At 41.8% G+C, this 21,864-nt stretch overlaps 2 protein-coding genes across 3 annotated transcripts in view; both read right to left on the reverse strand.

The window, feature by feature from the left end:
- Window positions 1-8,573: 8,573 nt before the first annotated feature.
- yy1b (YY1 transcription factor b) lies at window positions 8,574-14,385 on the reverse strand. 2 transcript variants are annotated; one of them, XM_029496923.1, is made up of 5 exons: window positions 13,674-14,385; window positions 12,479-12,629; window positions 11,097-11,157; window positions 10,476-10,634; window positions 8,574-9,664 (listed from the first exon to the last, which is right to left on the reverse strand). In XM_029496923.1, the coding sequence occupies exons 1-5, from the start codon at window positions 14,215-14,217 to the stop codon at window positions 9,482-9,484; spliced, it is 1,098 nt and encodes a 365-aa protein (XP_029352783.1). In that variant the 5' UTR covers window positions 14,218-14,385; the 3' UTR covers window positions 8,574-9,481. The 2 variants fall into 2 exon arrangements, with proteins under 2 accessions (XP_029352783.1, XP_029352782.1); XM_029496922.1 differs by having other exon boundaries at window positions 12,479-12,641.
- A 1,835-nt stretch (window positions 14,386-16,220) lies between these two features.
- The window catches only part of evlb (Enah/Vasp-like b), a 35,962-nt gene continuing 30,318 nt past the window's right edge, over window positions 16,221-21,864 (reverse strand). Inside the window, exons 5-13 of the mRNA XM_029496578.1 lie at window positions 20,100-20,170; window positions 19,715-19,962; window positions 19,464-19,561; window positions 19,230-19,266; window positions 18,852-18,903; window positions 18,327-18,384; window positions 18,170-18,230; window positions 17,970-18,027; window positions 16,221-16,988 (exon numbers count right to left, since the gene is read on the reverse strand). Of these exons, the coding sequence (XP_029352438.1) occupies window positions 16,951-16,988; window positions 17,970-18,027; window positions 18,170-18,230; window positions 18,327-18,384; window positions 18,852-18,903; window positions 19,230-19,266; window positions 19,464-19,561; window positions 19,715-19,962; window positions 20,100-20,170 (721 nt within the window). The 3' untranslated portion in view covers window positions 16,221-16,950. The remainder of the gene's footprint in view (window positions 16,989-17,969; window positions 18,028-18,169; window positions 18,231-18,326; window positions 18,385-18,851; window positions 18,904-19,229; window positions 19,267-19,463; window positions 19,562-19,714; window positions 19,963-20,099; window positions 20,171-21,864) is intronic.

A 21,864-nucleotide genomic window follows, 5' to 3' on the forward strand; every position in this document is an offset into this window, starting at 1 on the left:
AACCATTGTAAATTAACTTGTCGATGTAAGAGAAATGATAATCACACGTATGGGAGGATGCCAGCTCTTGATTTTGCTGTTGTTTCTGTTTGATGTTTACCAGTATAAATAAACCAGTGATAAAAAGGGACATTCAGATTTATCTTACTTTTTATTCTATAAATTCTCTGGGCCGATCCCACTATCTAAAGCCTCAGTAGCAATGGAGGCCCCTTTCTGCACTGTGTAGTTGGTTTGGAACAAAATAAAATGCCGCATCCCTGAGTTCACCAGTTCCACCAGCCAAAGTGGTGATACATGTTGGGTTTCAGTCATCTTGCAACAACATTATTTTATTGTCATTGCCAGTGGTGGATCCCTGACAGTTCCCTGCCCTTCAGCCATTTGGGGTTTGGAGGCAGATGATGAAAGGAAAGGAGGCCACACCAGTCAACGGGGACGCACCTTCCTGCGCCTGCGTATTTCTGTGCTGGCATGGCAGTGGTGCGCCTCTGCCCTCGGAAGGCAGTCACTGCCTGCCCTGCGACAGAAACCTGTCGCAGGAGAGGTTAAACACAATCTCTGCAGTGGGAACAGATGCACAACCAAATCTACAGTTACAGTGATGTCTCACTGATAGCAGGACTAACATAATATGTATTATCTGCTGGATAAAGAGCTCTGATTCGGAGTCTGACTTTGTGTTTTGCTTAGTAAGATGCTGCTGGATTGATTTTTTTATATACATGAACTGAAACGCTTTTTACAGCAGGAAACCTCAGGGGAGAGGGGCATATTGGGCAGAAATATAACAGCATGCAGGGATAACCTGGTGGTGGCAAGACAAAATTTAATTGCTTGTCACCTAAAACATAGGCTGGATTCAAGCACTTTTATTCATTATTTTCTGCTCATTATGGGTGATTAAAATGCTGAGTTGCTGGGCCTGAACCTTGCTTTAGTCTTTGGCAAGAACCAGAAATGTATGTTAATAATAGATGCATTTCTGGAGAGAGAGAGAGAGACAGAGAACAAGGGGAGAAAGGGGGGCAAAGCAAAGAGGAGTAGATGGAAGGTTTTGTGAAACAAATATACTGAGGAGGGTGGAAGGCAGAGAGGCAGGGTGAGGACGAAGAAATGAGGATGGAGTGGGAGGTGCAGAGAAGAAAGCGAGACAGCTCAGAGACAAGAGAGACACAGACACAGAGAGAAGACACAGGGAGCTGTGAGTGAGAGAGAATGCTGAGTGAAACAGAACAAGAAGAGCAGAAGACACAGAAAAGAGCATCCTTTGTAAGGCAGCCAGGCAGCCAGGCATCCTCTGGCTCCTTGGTATTCAGTGCACCTTCACAAAGGGGTCAAGGGGGGGAGGAGGAGGGGGGGGGGGGCGTGCTGGAGGTCCATCAGCAAGTGGAGTGGAGTGAGCCCTGCAGCCAGATCACAACCACACGCTCTGCTTCCTAACACTGCACGAGCCTGACCTGCTTTCCAAAACTACGTAATTTCTTTCCTGGCCTTTAAGGAGTTTTCCTCCTTCCCCCAACCATTGTCTGGCTCTCAACTCCCCCTTCCCCTCTCTTCTCCAGTGTGCCGTCTTGAATCATGCTGACTCACTTCTTCCAACTGCAGGATCTCACTATCCCCCACACCCAACCACCATAATGAAACATACATCATACACTGCTGTTCTGTGGTCCATGTCTGGCCCAGATACTTCCATATCTGGACCACTTCTGGTGTACAAAGAAAATCCTCCAGGCGCCTGTCAACACAGGCAGAATATACCCAGATGTGAAAGAAACACGTGGCCATCATGCTGCATTTGGGCCAGTCTTGGGACCACCTGTATACTGAACCAAAGGAAAACAAGTCAAGGCCACATGTGTCCAATGCTATCTGAGCAGTTTGGGCCAAACTGATCAGATGCCACTTGGGTCAAAGTGGTCGTCAGTAGCACTATGATGAACCTTTTGCCCATTTTCCTCAATGGTTCCATCAATGCTTAGCTGATGGAATTTTCGGCTGTCACCGTTAATGGGCTTTTTATTCCTTTATATGAGTTTAAGTTTGTTCTGACAGGACAAGTCCCTTATGGGGCACTTAAACCAACATGCTCTCTGATACCACAATGGCCTGGTTTTAATGCCAATTATGATGTGGGGAAAATCAAATGAGGGCATTGATATGTCCAATTTGAGGTCAGTTTTCTAGTTTAAAAAGATCGGTAGGACTATTTCAACAAACTAAAGAGCCTATTATGTTCACAGTTAGAGGGGAGTAATAGGAACGGTAAATCGAAAAAGACAGAATTCCTTCAACTAGTGTGTTAGCACCTTATACTCTCCACGCTGCAGCTCAGTGTTTCATTATCTCCACGCAGCAGGCAGTCTTAGACTCTCACATGAGACACGAGACATTGTTTCCCTGGCAATCATTTATCCCTGAGAGTATATGTCGAGAGAGCCTGGGGCCAGATAGTGACTGCTACCAAAACACCACTGATATCTGTCTCTGGGGGGGAAGCACACAGAAAAGGAGGTGGCAAAGTATAAAATATGCACAGGCATCTCCAAAGAGTATGTATTATTGAGAGGAGTAAATGGGTCCAAGATGAACATCATGGCTCATTAATAGTGAATGTGACCACTGTTTCTGGGAAAACAACAGCCTGGGCAAGGGGGAAGATAATTGAAATGGTCAAATCTAAACTAAAGGCTTCCTTGTTTACTCAGTACCAACTGTTACTGTCTAGTCAAAGTCATGACTAAAGCAAATAACTAGTGCTGCCAAGTGTTGCATTGTGAAGTCAATTAGTCACACTAAAAACTGCTCCCCTCTTGAGCAGTTTAATCAGTCTAATGGGTTTGGTGAAGACCTGGAGACATTCATTTTTTATCGCCTCAGTCTTTGAGTCAACTATGCTTCAATTACCAACAGGATTTTTGACAAAGCCAAGTCAGAAACTGAGCGAGCATCTTTGAGCTCCCATTAGGAAGTGGAGGAGTCGGCTGAGTTAAGGTCACACACCAGCGGTGCTGACTCAGTGATTTCCACCGTGTGACATGCAGACTTACTAAGTGACATAGCGTCATCCTGCAGCACAGGCACCAGATTCGGTTTGACGTGAACCCAGATTATTGTGCTGCCCCCTGAGGAGTTCCCACGCTGAACGAACAGATGCTCCCTCCTCTCCCTCTCCATTCCTGCCGCCTCCCCTCTTCAGTTACATATGCTCCAGGGTGATGGACAACAGAGAAGCTGGTTGCAGTTTACACCAGACACATTGGGCACCATTAGGAACCATTTTCTGCCCATTTGCCTGATAACTGCTATCACTTATAGAAGTGATTTGCTCTGTCTGTGCACTGAGCGTCACCAGTGATGGATCTCTCATTGATTAGAGATCAGTAAGTAAACTGTGTTGCTGCCAGTCAGCTCCTAACTATCTATCATCTGTTGGTGAAGGGGGGGACAGTTTAAATTTCTTTAAAGGGTCCCATTCACAGTGACTCACTAAAACTGCGTATGCTAATGTTGTTGTCACATAAGGCTTCTGCTGGGCCTAATGCAACATGGGAAACAGTCGTGAGGTTGTGGGCACATTATCTTTCCCAGATACCAGGTCGCTCCTAACTATTATTTGCTATTGCATGCATGCCTTCATTTGACTTGACCATTGCTGAATACTTTTTCAATTTTCACTCTATTTCTGATCACTGCAATTATTTATTGCTCACACTGTCCTCATCTAAGCGTGTTTGTAAGATATGTGTTTTGTTTTGTTTGTTTTGTGTCAGTCTTCACCGCGGCAGTTCCTTTTCCCGCAACAAAACACACAAAGGCAATACGTGTAACTATGTACACCTTCACCGATAAAAAGCGCATTGAGAAAATAACCGGAACAACACAAAATCATACCAGCTCAGACGTTCAGTGAAATGCAGAATACTGTTAATAATGTAAAAAAAAACTAACTTGGATGTCCATACAATACAAGTCACACGACTCAATAGGTCAGAAATAAGTCTATTTTTTCCAAAAAAAAAAAAAAAAAAAAAAAAAAGCCTCGGCCAGAGTAAAATAAAAACGACTCGGTACCTGAGTTGTCGGTGTTTGTGGAGCTTCCGGAAAGGGGGGAGGGGGTTGGGAAGTTACGGCAGGAGTGTCGGAGATGAACCATGAGGACACACCTCTCACTGTGGTGCTACTGAGCCTGGGTGTCTCTCCACAGCACAGCACTCCTGGCTGGCTGCCGCAACATTCAGTGCGGATTTCACGCTGATTGGGCATATCTAGCATACATGCATACATACATGGCCTGGGAATAACATCGCAGTGGCCTCACAGCTTTTTTTTTTTTTTTTATCTGTTGTCATCCATTGCAGCTGGTGGGACAGAGCCACTGCAGGTAAAATTGGTAATATCAGGTAACTCTTCATGCTAACTAGCTCTACATCATTTGTGATGTAGGCCAATCACATGGCTGAGCAGCTATGCAGTTTTTGAACTGAAATGTAGATGCAAAGGCTCAGGTCTTTTGCAAAATATCCACCTACAGTGACCGGGTGGAGTGAAGCAGGGACGTGATGAGGATCCTGAAAGGAAGCATTAATCAAATAAAGGTCAGTTTGTGATTGACGCCTGGTGGCTGATGGGTGAGAGGCTGTGGCACAGGAGAGACAGAAAAAAACTGAGGAGAACACTGCTGTGGACTTCAGTGAGTGCAGAACCGCAGTAATGGCCTCAGTGGCCATCTGCACCAACCAAATCACAGCAAAGGAGAAAGAGCAGTATATCAGTCTACAAAAACATGAAATAAAAACTGAAAAGGGCACTGATCATAACCCGGCCACTGAGACTGTGGATACAAATCTGGCTACACAGAAAACACACTCACAACATTGTCAGGAAGACAGCACTGAGTCCTATGCACCCTACACAGACAGAAGAACTGAGGTCTTTACCAACATAAAACTTAACCACCCAGACTTCAACACAGCTTCTGACTTCAAAGCTGTCTCGTTATCTTATAATATGAAGAAGAGCTGCAATTAATTATACTTTCCCAGATCCTTCACTTGAGTAAAAGAGGCAATCTGAAAAAATCAATTCCAAATGAAAGCTGTGCAATCCAAACTATGCTTATAAAATTATAAAATTACATTTGTGTTGTGTAGTAAAACTACATCCATCCATCCCTCTTCATCCACTTATCCGGGGGCAGGTCGCAGTAAAACTACATGAATAAGCAAAATACATTCAGTTACTTTCCACCACCCAAAACAGTTAAAAGTTCATCATAATTTTTCCAACTTAGATGAAATCACAAAGATCAATTTAAATTGTAATGATCTAAAACAGAAAAAGGAGAAAATCCTCCCTTTTCTCATGGTAACTGACATAAAATGATAATCAACATGGATGGTTATTGGTGTAGTCATTAATACCGATGCATTTGGACAGTAATGTGACCATTTGTGTTTTTTTTTCCCCCTTTAAATTTTGAATAATTACATTGTAAACAAACCCGCCCTGATAGCACGATATTTAATTATGGTCATGCCAATCGAGCAGACTTGACTTTCATGTAGACAGAAAGAGTATGTACACAGAAAGTGTATGAGAGAGGAGACAGAGACAAAAACAGAAGTCAAGGAAAGAGTATGAAGCAGTCTATATTTAGGCAGACAGACTCAAGGAGAAAGAGCTGATGAGGGGAGCAGAGGTGAGAAAAAGGATGCACTGAGGAAAGAGCAGAAGAATGAAAGGTTGCCAGGGAAAGGTTTCTGAGCTGCAATGAAGACAGGAATAAAACTCGTCCTGACATTTACTGCTTTCAAAGACAGGCCTCAGATGTGTAACCAGCGTTGTACACAGGTTGAGACTCTGCTGTGGTGCTGCTAACATGAAGGGTGGAGCATTGGGCCTTACATCAGCAGTCCTGGTATTCACGAGGTATCTCAGCCTCTTTCTTTCCCTCTCACTCTCTCGCTCCCGCTCACACTCACACTCTCTCCTCTGTTACCTTGGCAACATATTTTCTGCATGGAAATAGCATCTCTTTTTGTACCCACTGTGAAAAAAGGCACTTCAAGAGACTTAAACCTGTCAAGAACAGATTTGAATTCAGAGTTTTGGCCTACAGATTGAATTGAATTGAATTATAATGTTCTGTATGCCGAGCCAACAAATTGGTTGTGTGAGAGAACAATAGACAATTTCAACATAAATGTAACCGAGATGAAGATAGTATAGACACATCTGTGGAATTCAGTGTCTGCAGTGTCAAAGTTTAAATATCTTAGATCCGTTGAAATACTTAATACTCTATGGAGATTTAAAACAAAACACATTAAATTATTGTTATACTGAGCTTATGTTTACTCTGGTGGTTGTTTGCCTCAGGATTTATTTACTACGTGACTATGAAATATGGCTTTTGACAAGCAGATCATAAGCACAAGAAAGATCCTTGCGGGAATGTTATTAAGAAATGTAAAATAAATAATAAAGCACAGAGGGCTGAGGGTTGATTTGTATGGATTTCCTGATTTGGTCTCCACTCACAGCTGAAGGGGTTTAATGCTGCAACTGTGGGTATCTTCCCACCGAGGCTGCCTGTTATGCTTCACTGTGATAAACCTTTGTTTGCTTGCTACCAGAGCAACACACACACAAAGAAACTAATGAAAAAATATCCAGGCGTTGAGATTGTAGGTGAGATCATACTTGGCTTCAAATAAGCAACGACTTGGCCCAAGCAGAGAGTGAAAGTGATAAAGGGAATGACATCCAGGTAAACATGCAGCAGCACAGGATTAAAAGAAAGGGGGGGGGGGGGGGGGGGGGGGAGAAAAAGCATACAAGTGCTTTGACTCCTGGGAGAGGGAAGCCATAATGAAATAAGCATCTGAAAGAGAGCAGGTGTTGGAGGCTTGACAGACTTCAGCTGCATAACAAGTAGTGCATTTACTCTCCCCTGCCTTTGTCAATCAAAACAACCAATCCCGTGAATAAATGCTCCCTTAGAAAAAAGGAGAAGCCCCCAAGTGGAATCATGTCTGAATCAGTCTTTACACTCTCTCTCTCTCTCTCTTTCGCTCTCTCTGACACACACAATGAGAGCAAGAGAGCAAGAGAGGAAGAGAGGGTGGCCCCACACAGTTCTCTGGTCAAAGTTGGTCTCAGGTAGAGGAACAACGACTCTGGTGCAGAATTTCAATCAGCACATCTGAGCTGTTTGCCGTCTAAAAAAGCCAATAAGACATCAAGAATGCACTTGAGCTAAATCAATGTATTTCCTGGGCCGAAACACAAAGTAGCACAAAGTAACACAGCCCCCTTTGGTAATTCTTTTCCTCTTTGGGTCATTCGATGGGGCATTTAGTCAAGACAGGAGTTTTCTCAAAGACAGGCTCGAGAGAAAACTCTTTCAACACACCCGGGATGATATTCTTATATTGACCGCTGCCTGAGAATCAGCACCACGGACAGCGCTGCCTCCGGGATGGGGGTGTTCCAGTTGTTGGCAGTAGGGGGCAGTAGGATCTGGTCTGGAGTCAGGATCAGAGCAAAAAGTAGGATCTTAGCAGGATGCTGAGGTCGGCAGTTGAGCTAATCCTGCTTGGCTGGGCAGAAAAGGAATGGATTTATGTTTAAACTTCAAAATTGCAAGTGGAGACCCAAAGCAGAAGGAGAGAAACCCCACCGAGCTGATGCAGCTTTCACAAAGTCTGTCATTCTCAGGAAGCATGAGCTGACTTTTGAGTTGTTTCTGTGGTGGGCTGAATTTAGTTTTTGAGTTTCTCTAAAATAAATCCAACAGATTTTGTGTGGTAAAAGGTGTTTAGTGCAAATCACATGTGTTACTTCCAAAAATACATCTAGATGTTTATAAAAACTTGTGCTCCATGTTTTGGTAAGTCTTTCTCTTACAAACATTTGTCTGGCACACTGCATAAAACTAGCATCAACTAAAACTGTAGAACCTCGTCTCTGATGTGTTTCTCTCAGAAATATGTGGCATAGTGACAAAGTACAAGACAGTAAAAGGAAATGTGTGCACTTGGTAGTGAGGTAAATATACAGGTATGAAGTTAATTATCACTAGCAGTGATATCAATCAGAAACTCTTCTTCTGGCCAATAATTCACAAAAAAGCCAGTACAGCAGCTTTTCAGGAATCTGTCCAGAAGCATCATCTGTTAATAATCTGTCTACGTTTGGTGCGTTTAAGAGGCAGCTTGAGATTCAAAGATTAGGCTGGTAAGTTCGCTGACAAAGAGTGCTGCATTCAAAGTATTGTGACAAGACAAAAAAAAAAAAAAAAATCCATATTCAAGATTTACTGTGTGGTAATGCCCGCCTTTCTGTCACAAGCAAATTATGAATAAAGGTGATCATTCATGACTGTTTTTGAAAGCTGTTTCTCATTTGTTTAGGGATAGAACTAATTTCTGTTCCTTATTTCATCACTTTAAAAGTTTTCACTTCGGAATTATATAGGACATTGGAACCAGAGTATTGTCGGGCAACAATATCACTGGTCAGTCAAAAAGATACTGAGTAAAAATGTATAGTGTATTTCGACAGGGTTGGAATGACCCATTTTATTGTGGGCAGTTGAGATACATGGGTGTAAATATCAACAAAGGAAGTTAATGTTTGACGTCTGTACATTACATTCTAACAAAGAAAGTGATGGTCTCGCAGTCAATTAGATGTACGATCCAGATACTTGAACTGAGACAGGCTGTGAGCAAGTTTATATTACTCATTCATCTGTGTAAAGACAGTTCATAGAAAATATAAAGCAACTCATGACTAAGTTTAATTGGTTAACACTTTAAATCACACCTCTATCTATGCCTACGTAATTTTAATACAGCCATACAATACAAGTATACAAGGTTATTTTGTGGTTAGAGAAAAGTACAACCAAAGATTGTATGGAAATGCAAACATACAGGTTTTTGTTTTTTTTTTTTTTTACTAACTTCTCATACATGTGAAACAGGTCACACAAGGCTGAGGGATTTTGTGGGTACGATCTCATAATGCAGGAGGAAAAAAAAAAAATTATAATTTTACTAAACATAGCCTGAGGCAAGTGTACAATATGCACACTTGAAGAAAATAAAAGCTATGCAACAAAATAAAAATATGGATAGATTACTGCTTCTCTGATAAAAATAAGTCTCTGATGTGTCCATGGGTTCCATCTTCTGGCAGCCAAGTGCCACTGGAGAAACGAAGGGACTGTGTTGACCGGGGCTTTGGAGATTAAGTCACTGTGTTCCTTATCCAATATGACAGTAGAAGAAAGGGGACATAGGTAAACTATCTGAATTTCAGTGTTTTTAAAGTCTTTTAATCTGTCAGATTTTTTAATATAAATCAGAAAGTCTCAAGCTTTTCATTCCATCTTCAAAAAAGGTTTCACTGGCGGTGCTAGGATGCTCGTGTTTTTCATCTGTGTGGTTTGATGCTGGTGGACGGGATCTCATTGGTTATTTTTGGCTTTGGCGTGTGTGAGAATGTGAGACTTTAGGTTGGTTGACTGAGCAAACTTCTTATTGCAGCCGTCGAAAGGGCAAACATATGGTCGGTCTCCAGTGTGGATCCGCACGTGTGTGCGCAGGTTGAAGTCCAGAGAAAACCTTTTCCCACAGCCTTCAAAGGTACACTACAAGAAAGAGGAACAGGAGAGTTAGTTCTACATTGAACAGGCAGTCTGTGCAATCTTTATAAAACCCCTCTGCTAATCAGCTCCTAATAACTGCTCTTTATTTCCTCCCTGTTTTACTGAATACAGTCCAATACAGTCAAAGCGTAGGCTAACATTAGCAGATCTGTCGCACTCTGTGTCTATTCTGGAAGGTTTACACTCCAGCAACCCCAGCCAACGATACCCAAAATAACTTTGTCTGCCAAACACGTCAGCTCGTCCTTATTCAAAATTCTTTTGATGTTAAAAGTCAAAAATGTGCAGTTTCAAAATACAAGCAACAGAACTAAGTAGCCAAACAGGCTTAGGTTTGTCTGAACTTACAGTTGTCCTTCTCATACCCATAACATTAGAAATAGTTCTAGACAACAATAAAAGCACAGCCCAGTTTTTCTTTGTCCATTAGCTGGTGAGAATGCTGACTGCCTGTAACATGAGCCTTTAGTCTTTGAGGATGATAATATGTATGTAGCCTTGAAATACACATTTATGCAATATTCTCATTTAAAATTACATGCCAAATGAAAGCAGAGTGTATGTAATCAATCTTTACGTACCAGAATAAATTCAAGAGAGAGACACAAAGTTTTACTCTTGATTTACTTAATTTGGTACACGGTGGGTGTTCATTTTGAACCTTACAACTGACCAATTATTTACTATTGCTCAAATTTGACTTCAAAGTACAATGAGCTTATGTGCTTAAAATGTAAAAATACTAAATGTGTATCTGTGTGCAGGGAAGGGTGATTTTGAACCAGTTGCTAACCTGGAAGGGCTTCTCCCCTGTGTGAACAAGCTGGTGACGTTTGAGTTTGGAGCTCTCCACAAAGGCCTTGCCACACTCGGCACAGACGTGCACACGGGGCCCGTGGGTGTGGAGGTGCTTCCTCATGGCTGAGTTATCCCTGAACATCTTTGTGCAGCCCTTTGGAGGAAGAAAAAGCAGCAGAGTTTATTAACAGCAGAGAAATGCAAATAATACAATGATTGCAGCAGGGCTGTGAACTCTAAAGTACACATATCTAAATATCAAGTGCCTACATCGGTTTGTTTGTATAATCAGGTTTAAATCTGGCAAACAAGTGAAACTGCTTTAATTCTTCCCTGAAGTGGAAATGTACTGTTAACAGCGTCACACTTCAGGCAGCTCAGGGAGAGAAACTCTTCGGCATTAGATAAATATGCAGAGTTCAGATAAAGCCTGATTGCACTTGTAAGAACACGGAAATCCACACACTGAAGAGCTTTCACTGTCGCTTAATAACGTTTTTTGAATTACATAGAAGGCAACCTTGTAGGACATTTAACCCTATCAGAACAATGAACTCAGTAATCAACCGCAAAGTGGGGGCAGGGGTCCTTTGGGAGATAATGCAGTCATACATACTTTATGAGGGCAAGCTATCGTCCGGGGGGCATCGTCCTCTTTGACTTTTCTGGGCTTCATTCTATTTAAAAGCAAAATGGCATGGTTAGTGGTTTAAATAAACATAACCACATATTGCTCAAGGTAATCCCTTTGGCACAGTTGTCCATGTCATCAGATGGTCCAATTTTGATATTGGTTTAGTTGGTTAATTAATAACTGGGATCAGTAAGAAATTGCAAGTGACACAGGTTTACAAAAAAGTCAAAAACACAGTGAAAAGATTCTGCTTTCCATTCAAATGGCCTACACTTGCATTCATTTGCGACAATTTTTATTATTGTGTTTTTCCCAGCCAAAGGTTTAGGAGTCCTAAAATCCTGATATTTTATTCCTTTCATCATAAGTTTTAATTCTTGCTCGTTCATCTTCTACTGCATATCCATTTATAGGTCACAGGGGTGCTGGAGCCAATCCCAGCTCACACTGGGTGAGGGCAGGGTACACCCTGGACAGGTCTCCATTCCACCACAGGGCCAAAATACAGACAAACCAACAACCACTCACACTCAGACCTACGGACAATTTAGAGTCACCGATTAACCCAAACGTGATGTCTTTGGATGGTGGGAGGAAACCCATGAAGAGATGAAAAACATGCAAACTGCACAGAAAGGCCACAGGCCTGGGAACCAAACCCGCGACCTTCTTGCTGTGAGACAACAGTGCTAACCAATATGCTGCCCAAGCAGAGCAAATCAAATAGGTCAATTTAGCTTTCATTAAAATAATTCATTTCCCGTCATTTTAATGGCTTCATCAAATAAAATAAAAAAACCAATCGTGAAAATAGATGAAAGTTGCTATACTGGCAAATGTGAACAATGCCTGTCAGTTGGCACACATTTCAGTAATCATTTAGTTTTATAACAAAGCTTAAAAAAAAGGGGAATATTCTGTTCTGTGTTCTGCTTTAGTACATGCTCAGGTAAATTTTACCATGTACTTAAAGTTAAGTGTTCCTTAAACCAGTGATTTCATTGGTTCTTATTTGCAACCTTATTCTTAATTGGTTATCTTTTATATTATAGATCAGACTACTAATTTAAATATTTAAAGAGAAAACATAAAATAAAATTTCACAAAACACAAAAAATGCTTTAAGATGATTTATGAAAAATAAATAAATAAATAAATAAATAAACAAGCAGTCAGTTTTGCCTTCTTGCCACAAAATCTGAGGATTGTGCCGCCGCCACCTTTGTAAACACCAGAGTGTGCAACCTGCTCCAATAGCGTTATTTTTTTTGCAGCGACATCACTATAGTCCACAAACTGTCTTTCTCCAAAGTAACAAGTGTTTTTACCTCTGGAAATGAACTATGCAGAGAACTGACACTCACCTGGCAAATTCAGCCAGTTGTTTGGGGTCTGACAGGTCAATTCCCGGGATGCCACCTGGGGGCAGTTTCTTTCCTGTCATGTACTCGGAGTAATCTGGAGGGGAGTTCTCCCCGACGATCTGCTCCTCCACCACTGACTCATGGTCAATGTCTTTATTGTCATCTAGAAACACATTACAGAGACTGAACCGATAACAAAGAGCTATTTCCCTAGCTACAAGTCTGTGGGGTCTGAAATCATCTGCAGCTACCAATCCCCAGGATGTATTTAAAGTCACATTACTGTCAGGTATTTACTTTGGAAAGGCATGAATAAAAACATGACACAACTGTTTGGCAATTGCCTGCAGTTCTGCACCTGCAACGCTAGCATTGTACTTTAAAAACACAATAAATATAATCAAACTTATTTTGCATTAATGATGGAATCGTGTATTTTTTTAATCAACCAGCAGAGAGCACCAAAAATAGCTACAGGTAGCTGGTGCGACCCATCAAAACCACAACTACCATCAGCAAGGAGCAGGCGAAGCAGCTTTAAATGCGTTATTTGGGGAACCAAAAACGGTGTTTTCCTTGTTAAACCCAGCCAGCAGTGATGAATTGTCCCCGGGCTCCTGCACACCGCTCCTGGCTGTGCAGGCAGCGCAGGTTAGCCTGATGCGGACGCTGAGCCGTCGGCTTCACCGACAACAGCCGCCAGAGCTAAATGCTAAATTATTCACCGGTTAAATACAACCCGAGCCAAATGTTTGACGCAAATGTAACGTCCGCACACTTTGCACGGTTCTCCTGCGCCAATCGAGCCGCCTGTGTGCAGAAAGTGCGCCATTGTACTGCGGCCTGCAGATATCCCAAACCCAGCTGTCTGTCTCTCCCCTGAAGCACCGCCGCCATCTCTGCCTGGCCGCGACTATCGCCATTTTTTCGGGGCCGCCGCCATACTTACTATTCTCGGGGAATATGGCGGCGCCCAGCAACACCTAAAACATGGCCTCCCTTCAAAACAAAAACATCTCGATGTGATAGACGAAGGTTTGGCATCGAAAACCTGCAGTATTAGTCGCTCTTCACGGCGGTGCGACGGACCACTCCAGGAACTAGTCTGGTGCAGCAGGACAACGCCCTGGCAACGAGGCCTCATGCAACGGCTAACAACGGAGCTGACAGACACGGCCGGGCTAACGTTACTTACCCGATGCCCACATTGTAACAGAAAACTCGCCCTCCAGTGTCTTTATTTGCACCTGCTTCTGCTCCCATTTTCTTCCGCCAGCCTCGGCGCCGCTTAAGTAGCTCTTTTTGCCCGCTTTCTTCCCACCAGTGCCGCCTCCCCGTTTCACGCGACCCACTGAGCTCTTCCCGGCCACAGTCACCAAAGTCTGCTCAATATATTCGTCCTCCACCCCCGGAGCCGGTACCGGGATGAGGATCTGGTCCTCGAACCCGCCGCCGCCGTCCGTGTGCAGGTCCGAGTCATCCCCGCCGACCACCTCCTCCCGAGTCTGGACGAGGATCACCTCCTGGTGGTGGTGGTGGATCGAGCTGGGGTCGTCCGTGACCAGCGGCTGGAGCGCGATCATGGGCTGCCCGTCGTCGTCGTCGTCGTCCCCGCCGACCACCGTGGTCTCGATCGTCTCCACCGGTATAGTTTCCACCTCTATCTCGTGGAGCTCCACGATCTCGGCCGGCATCTCCGAGCCGTCTGTCTCAATGTACAGCGTATCTCCGGATGCCATGTTGAAGTCAGCCAGCTTGCCTCTCTCATCCACGCCGTGTTGTGCTCCTTTTCGGACCTCACAAACAGACTCACACACCCCCTGCTCTGCTCCTGCCTCGGTCTGCTCTCCCTCTTCTTCGACAACAACTCCTCACTTCGGCCCACGCCAGTTCTCGTCGCCACTATGGGCTCTCCTGCAGAAACATCGCGAGATTTTGATTTGCCCAACGATCGCAGCATTCTAGTCTCACGGTGAAACTTTGTTCACACGCGTTTGGTCATTATTTCTCCACAAAATGGGAAAATAAAAAGACAGTACACAAAGACAGGTACATGTGAGCAAAATCTTTTGTTTTAGTAATGGTGCCATAACTGCATAATCAAGTCTTACCTAGATTTTGTCCATAAAATGTCCATAAAAATTTAAACTCACAAACAGCCATAGTCCAAAACCAAGCATCATCAATTTTTTAAGCAATCAGAAAAACAAACAAACAAACTTGCCTGGCATGAAATAAGAAAGCAATGTCTGCAACTGCTATCCGTTTAATTAATTATATTTATTATCTGTTGATCTTTATTAATATTATTAAAGCTCCAGATTTTTCCAGCATATTCATCTTGAAACTATTAACTATTAACATTTTCCCATAGGAAAAATTGTCCTTTAATCAAATTTAATTTTTTATTTTTCAATATATGTCTTACGTATGTGACCTCAACATGTGGCATGTTAAAGGAAATAAACAGCATCAAGTAGTCACCAATGGAGCTTCAATTCTCCTTGTGATGCAATATGCTGTTCCAAGACTAAGCCATTTTTCTTCAGCTGTTATTTTGATGATAGTGCTGGAGACTGGGGGGGATAACATGGTCCAAAATCTTAGCTTGTCCACTTAGGCTGAGATCTGCTGTCTGTGAAAACCATACAGTGCAATTTACACCACTCATACTCGGCAATGACAGCTCACGCCTTGTGCATGCGTTTGTGCTTTCTGTCTGTAGGACGATACTACTTGTTTTTTTCTCAGGAGCTATTCAATGCTTAATTTTGCATTGTAGGAAATTTTGCCGCACTGCTGCTGTACATGCCAGCTAATGACATCAGAGTAGGTGTGCAGCCATTGCCAGCAAATGGGACACACCTGTTGTGACAACACTGATGAGGCTGTGCACATAAGAGCTGCATGGAGAACAGTGCAACAGCAGTTTGGATCCTGTTTTTAATCCTGCTAAAATTTGTATTATAGGACTATAAATATTAGTGAATAGCTACAGCAATGGCACAAATCATACTTTCTGTTTTCCATGAAACCTAAAAGTAATTTCTGAGCTTGGTGTGCGCCAATACATTTTCCTCACTGTTTTCACTGACAGTGAAGCCTGAGGTGTGTTAGAAACATCACACAGTGCCTCAACCTGACTGGCATTATTCGTAGTAAGATAATTTAAGACAGATAAGATAAATTATTTTGGCTATGTGTACTAAATAAATAAAATGTGAATAAATTATGTACTTTAACAGATCAATTTAGTAAATGTTTTTGTAGTGTGTGGTGTGTAGTGTGACAGCAGCCCAAACCGTGTCACACTTCAGTAACACAATAAGTTTGCACAGAAAAAGCTCAGATGTTTCACGCTTCTGTGTTGCACTCTAGCTTATGGCACCTGTTCAGGAAAAACAGGTTTTGTGTTAAAAAAAAAAAAAAGTTACTGAAATGAGAAATTGCCGTTAAACAAAAGCAACAGACAGGCATCAAATGAAAACAAAATGAATGAAATGGCCTCATTTATCCGAATCATTGTTCACAGTTTTATTTGAATTCATTTTAAGCTTAGTGTGTTTCTTTTTCTTGTCAAACCAGGAAGCACTTGGTCATTAAAATAAGAGAATAAAATGAACAATACGTCATTGTATCCTTGCAGCCAATAAACATTTTATTAACAACATGATCACAAATACTCTGGTGTATTATTTTATCCCCCCCCCCCCTTTTTTTTTTTGTTTATACGATTGCAATATCCAAAGAAGTTTATTCCACCCTTGGTTTCAGGTCTGAACATGTTTTTTCTGCCATGGTTCCACACATAGCTGTGTTGGTGAAGAGGATAAAAAACCTTTTTTCTAAAAAAACATGTTACAAGTCAAATGATGAGAAAAAAATTGGATGTACTTGCAAGTGTATCTAAAATGAAACCAAATGATAAGAACCAATATAAAATAAAAAAGGCTAACATAAAATTATGTGCAATAATAATAACCAACATTTTCGTTACTATCATATTCTCATTATCATTTCCTCATTATTACCATTGAACTCACTAGACTACTACGACTCATATTAACATTACATTAACAATAATAAAAATGATAGTAATGATAATGAAAATGATAGTAATAATAAAAAATGTTTAAAACAAACCAGTGAAAAAATTATATGGTTTTATCTATTTTCCTTTAGGCCAAGGACAGGGGTGAACTGGGAAATAAACAGACAGAAACTGGTAAGAAATCAAAGTAATCAGTGCGAGAGAGCCCCGTTGTCTGAGGTGTTTGTTCAGCGTTGCTGCTTTTCTTTAACACCACAGCTGGACAGGATGAGTAGATGTCACAGTTTGGGCCTTCTTTCCAGACCTTTCTACCTTCTCCTCCTCCTCCTCGGGGCCACAGGAGCTGCTGCAGGAACGATGGTTTGAAAAGGTGGTCCAAGTCAGGTGGGTGGAGCGGGTTTGGGGCGGTGCCTCTGAAAGATTATGTCGTGCTTACTCGACTGAGTTCATGTCTAATAGCTGTAACAGGAGAAAGTATGGGAACAAATTTAAGTTAATAACGAAGGTTCAGTTGATTGGTTGTGACATGTGCTACAATGCGAAGAATGTGAATTGGCTTTGACAGTTGGTGTTTTATAAATATTAAACACAGAAAAATAGGCCTTTTATAGCACATAGGGTGAAATAAAATGTAAGGCACATTTCATGTGTTGTTCAAAGTGTTTTTAACTTGTCCTATAAAGATAATTCTGTAATGACTCACAATGCTCTGGCAGTTGAACTGTATTCAATTTGTAGGGTAGTTATGTAATATAGCTAATTTTAGCTTCATAATACATCCATTGTTATCAATAATAACATAAAATAGTAATGTGCATATCATTAAAATCTGTTTAGTCTATATTTCATTTATGCATATTAAATTGATGTCTTACAGTTACCACAATATATCATATTGAGTTTGTATTTAACATAATATTTTTTATATGTTGTTCAAATATATGGGATACAGTTACAGTAAAGTACTAATAAACTCATTTGACATTGGCTGGTTCATGTAATGATCCAAAAAATTAAGATGATATTATTCCCAAGGTTTTAGTTACACATTAAATTCATATTTGATTTACGTGTATACTATGTTCATCTCATTTAAAAAATCCATATTAATATGTTTAGACAATATTTGGTGACATTATCCATTAATTTGTTCAAAATGTGATACAAAAAAACTTTTGGTTGTCAGTGTGACATGTTCATGTCTCTGAGAGTTGATATGCTGCATCATTTGGTTTTGTTCAGTTCAGTTCCAACATTCAATTTTCTGGGATTCTAGTGTGGCCTAGTGGTCATAACTGCACATGACTGCCTACCTCTCACTATGCCACTGGAGGGATTTCCAATTAGAGGATTCAAAAGTGAAGATTAGGAAAGAGATTGTGTTGCTAAAAGTTGACTGACTACCCAAACTTAAGTGTTAAAGGAGAAAATTAAACGTACCATCAATGATTTCATCCTTCACTTTGTGCAATTCACGGAACACTTCCTCCAAGATTTCCTGCCGAAGTAAATAATGCGGTCATAATGCATCAGACATCTTTTTATGTACTATAGAAGAGTAAAATCATTTTTTTGTGATCCAAAATAAGATGGTCAAATGAAACACAGAAATAATGAAATAATTTAGTATTTTCTTCTACCTGTTTCATTCGATCAAGGTCTAATGAGTCTGTGTCACTGCCACTCCCCACAGGTCGTACCCTGCATTACCAAAAAAAAAAAAAAAAACACTTTCCATTAGATTCCCTACTGCTGTGCTGCTTTACGGACAAGCTGTGATGGCTTCTGCTCTCTCACCTTGAAACCATTGACCTGTCTGCAGAGTTAGCTCGGTCCCATGGCTTCTTTGCACCATCTGGAACACAAAAGAGCCCAGTTAGACCGGATTTACTGACAGCCTTAGGGGCAGTAAGTGTGTAGACAAAACACATACATATTTACATCAGGGTTGGTTTGCTTTTGGTAGAGAAATTGGCATGTAAATTTAATCAGCAATGCAAAAGCCTAACTGAACAATCTGCCTCTTCATTATAATTGCATTGTATCACGGAGGATCATCACATGTGTTTTGTAAAAAGCACCCATAATACCTTCATGCTCAAAGGATCAATTGGAATGAGCCTGCCTTCTGGTAAGTGTGTAAAAGCTTGTTTCTCTCACTTTGACTTAAATGTGTGTCTTTGCCTTTGAGCTGAATATTTCATTTTGACATGTTTCACTTCATAGAGAGACAACAGAAGACATCCACACCTCCTTATGTTCACTGCACATAATATTACAGGCCTAGCTGTAATTTAGTGTACTATCCTTAGTTGTGCTCACCTGTAGCATTCTGTCCACCTCGAGTGCTGGGTGATGGAGAATTTGGGTCATCCTTAAGAAAGAGGAAGGAATCAGTAAGCAGCGCCACCCTCACTACCATCAAGTTATTATTATCATCCTCATCATGGACTATGCCATTTCGCGAATGGTATTTTGCATTTATTACCAACATCGTTATGCAGGAGTTTTATCACCTTGCCTCTATGTTTTTATCACTTCAGGTACAATAAAATGGCAGTACTCATTATCACGCTGATCTTATCATAGCCAACATCATCACAATCCTTTTCTCAATCATCTTGTTAATTGCTGGTGGAAACCATACAGAGGGCACTGCTGCAATGAAATGCAAACCACAACTGTTTTCTATTCACTCACATTTTGGCTGTCATCAGGTTTTTCTGACGCTGCTTTCCTTCTGGGGAGAAAGAAGAAACCTCAAATAAGAACGGGACATTTAATCTGAATTCATTATTGTCAATATTTGTACGACTGCGATAATATTAATGACTCCTGAACCACACATTGACTTCTACAACTTCTATGAACAAGTAGAGTCCAATGTGGCTGCAGGATGTTAGTGTATGGTTTTCCTAATTCTTTTGTTCTGACCTTCGTGCCAACAGAGCATTCATCTCCTCCATCAGCCCTCCGCTCCCTCCACTTGTTCGATTGGCATCGTTTTTGGCGCCTGAAGAGCTGTCTTCAGGCTGGGGAGAGAAGGGGGGAGTTAGTTGCAGCTTTCCGATACATAAAAATAAGCAAGCCAGTCAGGTTTGGCAGCAATAATCCAATTATATCCTGAGTGACTCTAAGCACTTTCATTAGAACATCAAAGAGACCAAGATAAATGGTTGTCTCACTCTTTGAACACGACGCAGTTTGGCTCCAGCAATCATTGCAGCGAGTCCCGTCGGTGCAGGGGGCTCTTCCCCGTGACTCCCTCCACCCATGGGTAGTGGTGGTGGGAGCGGAGGCTGGGGTGCTCCTGCTGACGGTGGCGGGGGTCCTGGCGGTGGTGGAGGAGGAGGGGGGCCACCCATGTTCATTGGGGGAGGTACTACTGGTGGCGCCACAGAGAGCACAGCAGGGTGGCCTTGGAAAGGAGAACCTGGAGAGAAAGCGTGACATGTGAAAACAGCAGGAGTGTTGGTTGATATGTACCTGATCTCGTGAGTTTTTGGCTTCGACAGGTGATATTATAAATGGGAAAACTAATCCACTATATAAGCATCTTCATGTGAGCACCTGAGTTGGAGGACCGCCGCTCCCGCTCGATGTGTGCCTGCATCTGTTGCTGCTGCTGCTCCATCATCTGCCTAAAGGTGACAGGCAGGAAACACAGTTGATGAGAAGTGCATCTTGTCTTTCATTTATAGGCCCGAAGGAAGAGTTCAAACATCAGCAAGTGATTTCCAAAGATTTCAACCAACCCACCATGCACCAACTGTGACTACACATTTTTTTTTCCTAGTGAAAAGTAGCTAGTGGCTGACATATCCTTTTTGGAAATGATGCTAATGAGAGCAGCAAGATTGTTGAGGATTGTTGGAAAAGCTGGGGTGTAAAACCAAAACAATAAGCTGAAGACTATAACTTCTTGTCTGAAACTGATTTAAAGTAATTCAATATTTTCTCCTCCAGCAGAGGAAACATTGAATGAAATGAATAAAACAACCAAAGTAGAAGTAGACCTGCACCTCTTTCATGTTTAGGACATTAACATCCAGAAATGATAGTAAAATTACTGAAGAAAGTTGCTGCCTTTTAAAAGCAACTTCAGTTTATTTCCTCTAAATTTCGGCAGGGGAGATTATTTTCTCTTTTTCCATTACTTTGTTGCAGCCAGCTTTGATTTGTGGGGTTTGTCAACTTCATGTGGCTTAAAATCAGTGTCTAGATATTTTGGTTTATCTTTTGACATTACTGCAGTTTTCCTTTCACCACCACAGCGTGAAGCGAACATCTTTCTCTTCATCTGTCCAACATCTCTCCTTCATCTCCATCCCTCCCCATCCAGCTCCAATCAAACTGTTTTCATCTTTCCTCACGTCTTATATGTGAGAACCATATGTATGTCACGGCTCAGGAGAGAGGGAGAGGAGACAGCTCATAGCGAGGAAGTGGAATTTTCCAGCTGTGTGTTGTAGTGCTGAGCCAGCAACCTTCTCGACATGACAGCAGCGCACACAGCAGGGCCTGAGCTGCTGAGCAATACTGCCTCACTACCACTGGAGAGAGCTCAGTCGCATCACACACACACAATGCCAGATAAGCACACAATTTCCCTTCACAATCACAAGTGTAATCCTTTGTGCAAGAGGTACACTTTAGCAGTCGTGATCAGATAGAGCCCTAACTTGTTCTCTTAAACCCTGGCATTTGGTATTTGGATGAACCAAAGCTGCACTGAAACAGGTTTAAAAACAGCAAGAAAGACCTAATTGTGCCTGAGTCTGTCTCTAAGGGCGAAAAGGAATAGATATACAGACTGATTATTAAGACATGAAAATTGCGCCAAGCTTTATTTTAAACACTACTCATACATTATTTTGGAACTGTCAGTCATCCGCTATGATTTGGAAAACAAACGTGTTCTTGTGTTTGAGCTGTTCTTAAGCCTTACAGTCCTTATTTGACCCATAGGAGGTGATCCTGTGAGGACAGAGGGGACTCAGGAGAGGAGTCACAAAGGAATGAAAGTCACTCAGGGCAGATTTCAGTTGCTGCACTTTATATTGTCTCTGTGTGGCAGGTTGCCAGACACACAGCACAGTTCTCTTTACCCTCATCCTACCACACTACCCATTCACACTGAGTTCACTTGCAGTTTGTCCAAGTCTCAATAGTAAAACTTTGGAAGCAGGCAGTAATTGTCACTGGTGAGAGGATCTATAGCAGGCAATCCTTTATCTTTTTCAAAAACACATTCTTTGGGGTGTCCCTCTGAATGGGCATTTCTTTCAACCAGCTCCTTGATTTGGATGATGAGGTAACTTAAAGCATCATATCA

Source organism: Echeneis naucrates, chromosome 24 (assembly GCF_900963305.1).
Source record: "Echeneis naucrates chromosome 24, fEcheNa1.1, whole genome shotgun sequence".
In the NCBI taxonomy this organism is placed as follows: Eukaryota; Metazoa; Chordata; class Actinopteri; order Carangiformes; family Echeneidae; genus Echeneis; species Echeneis naucrates.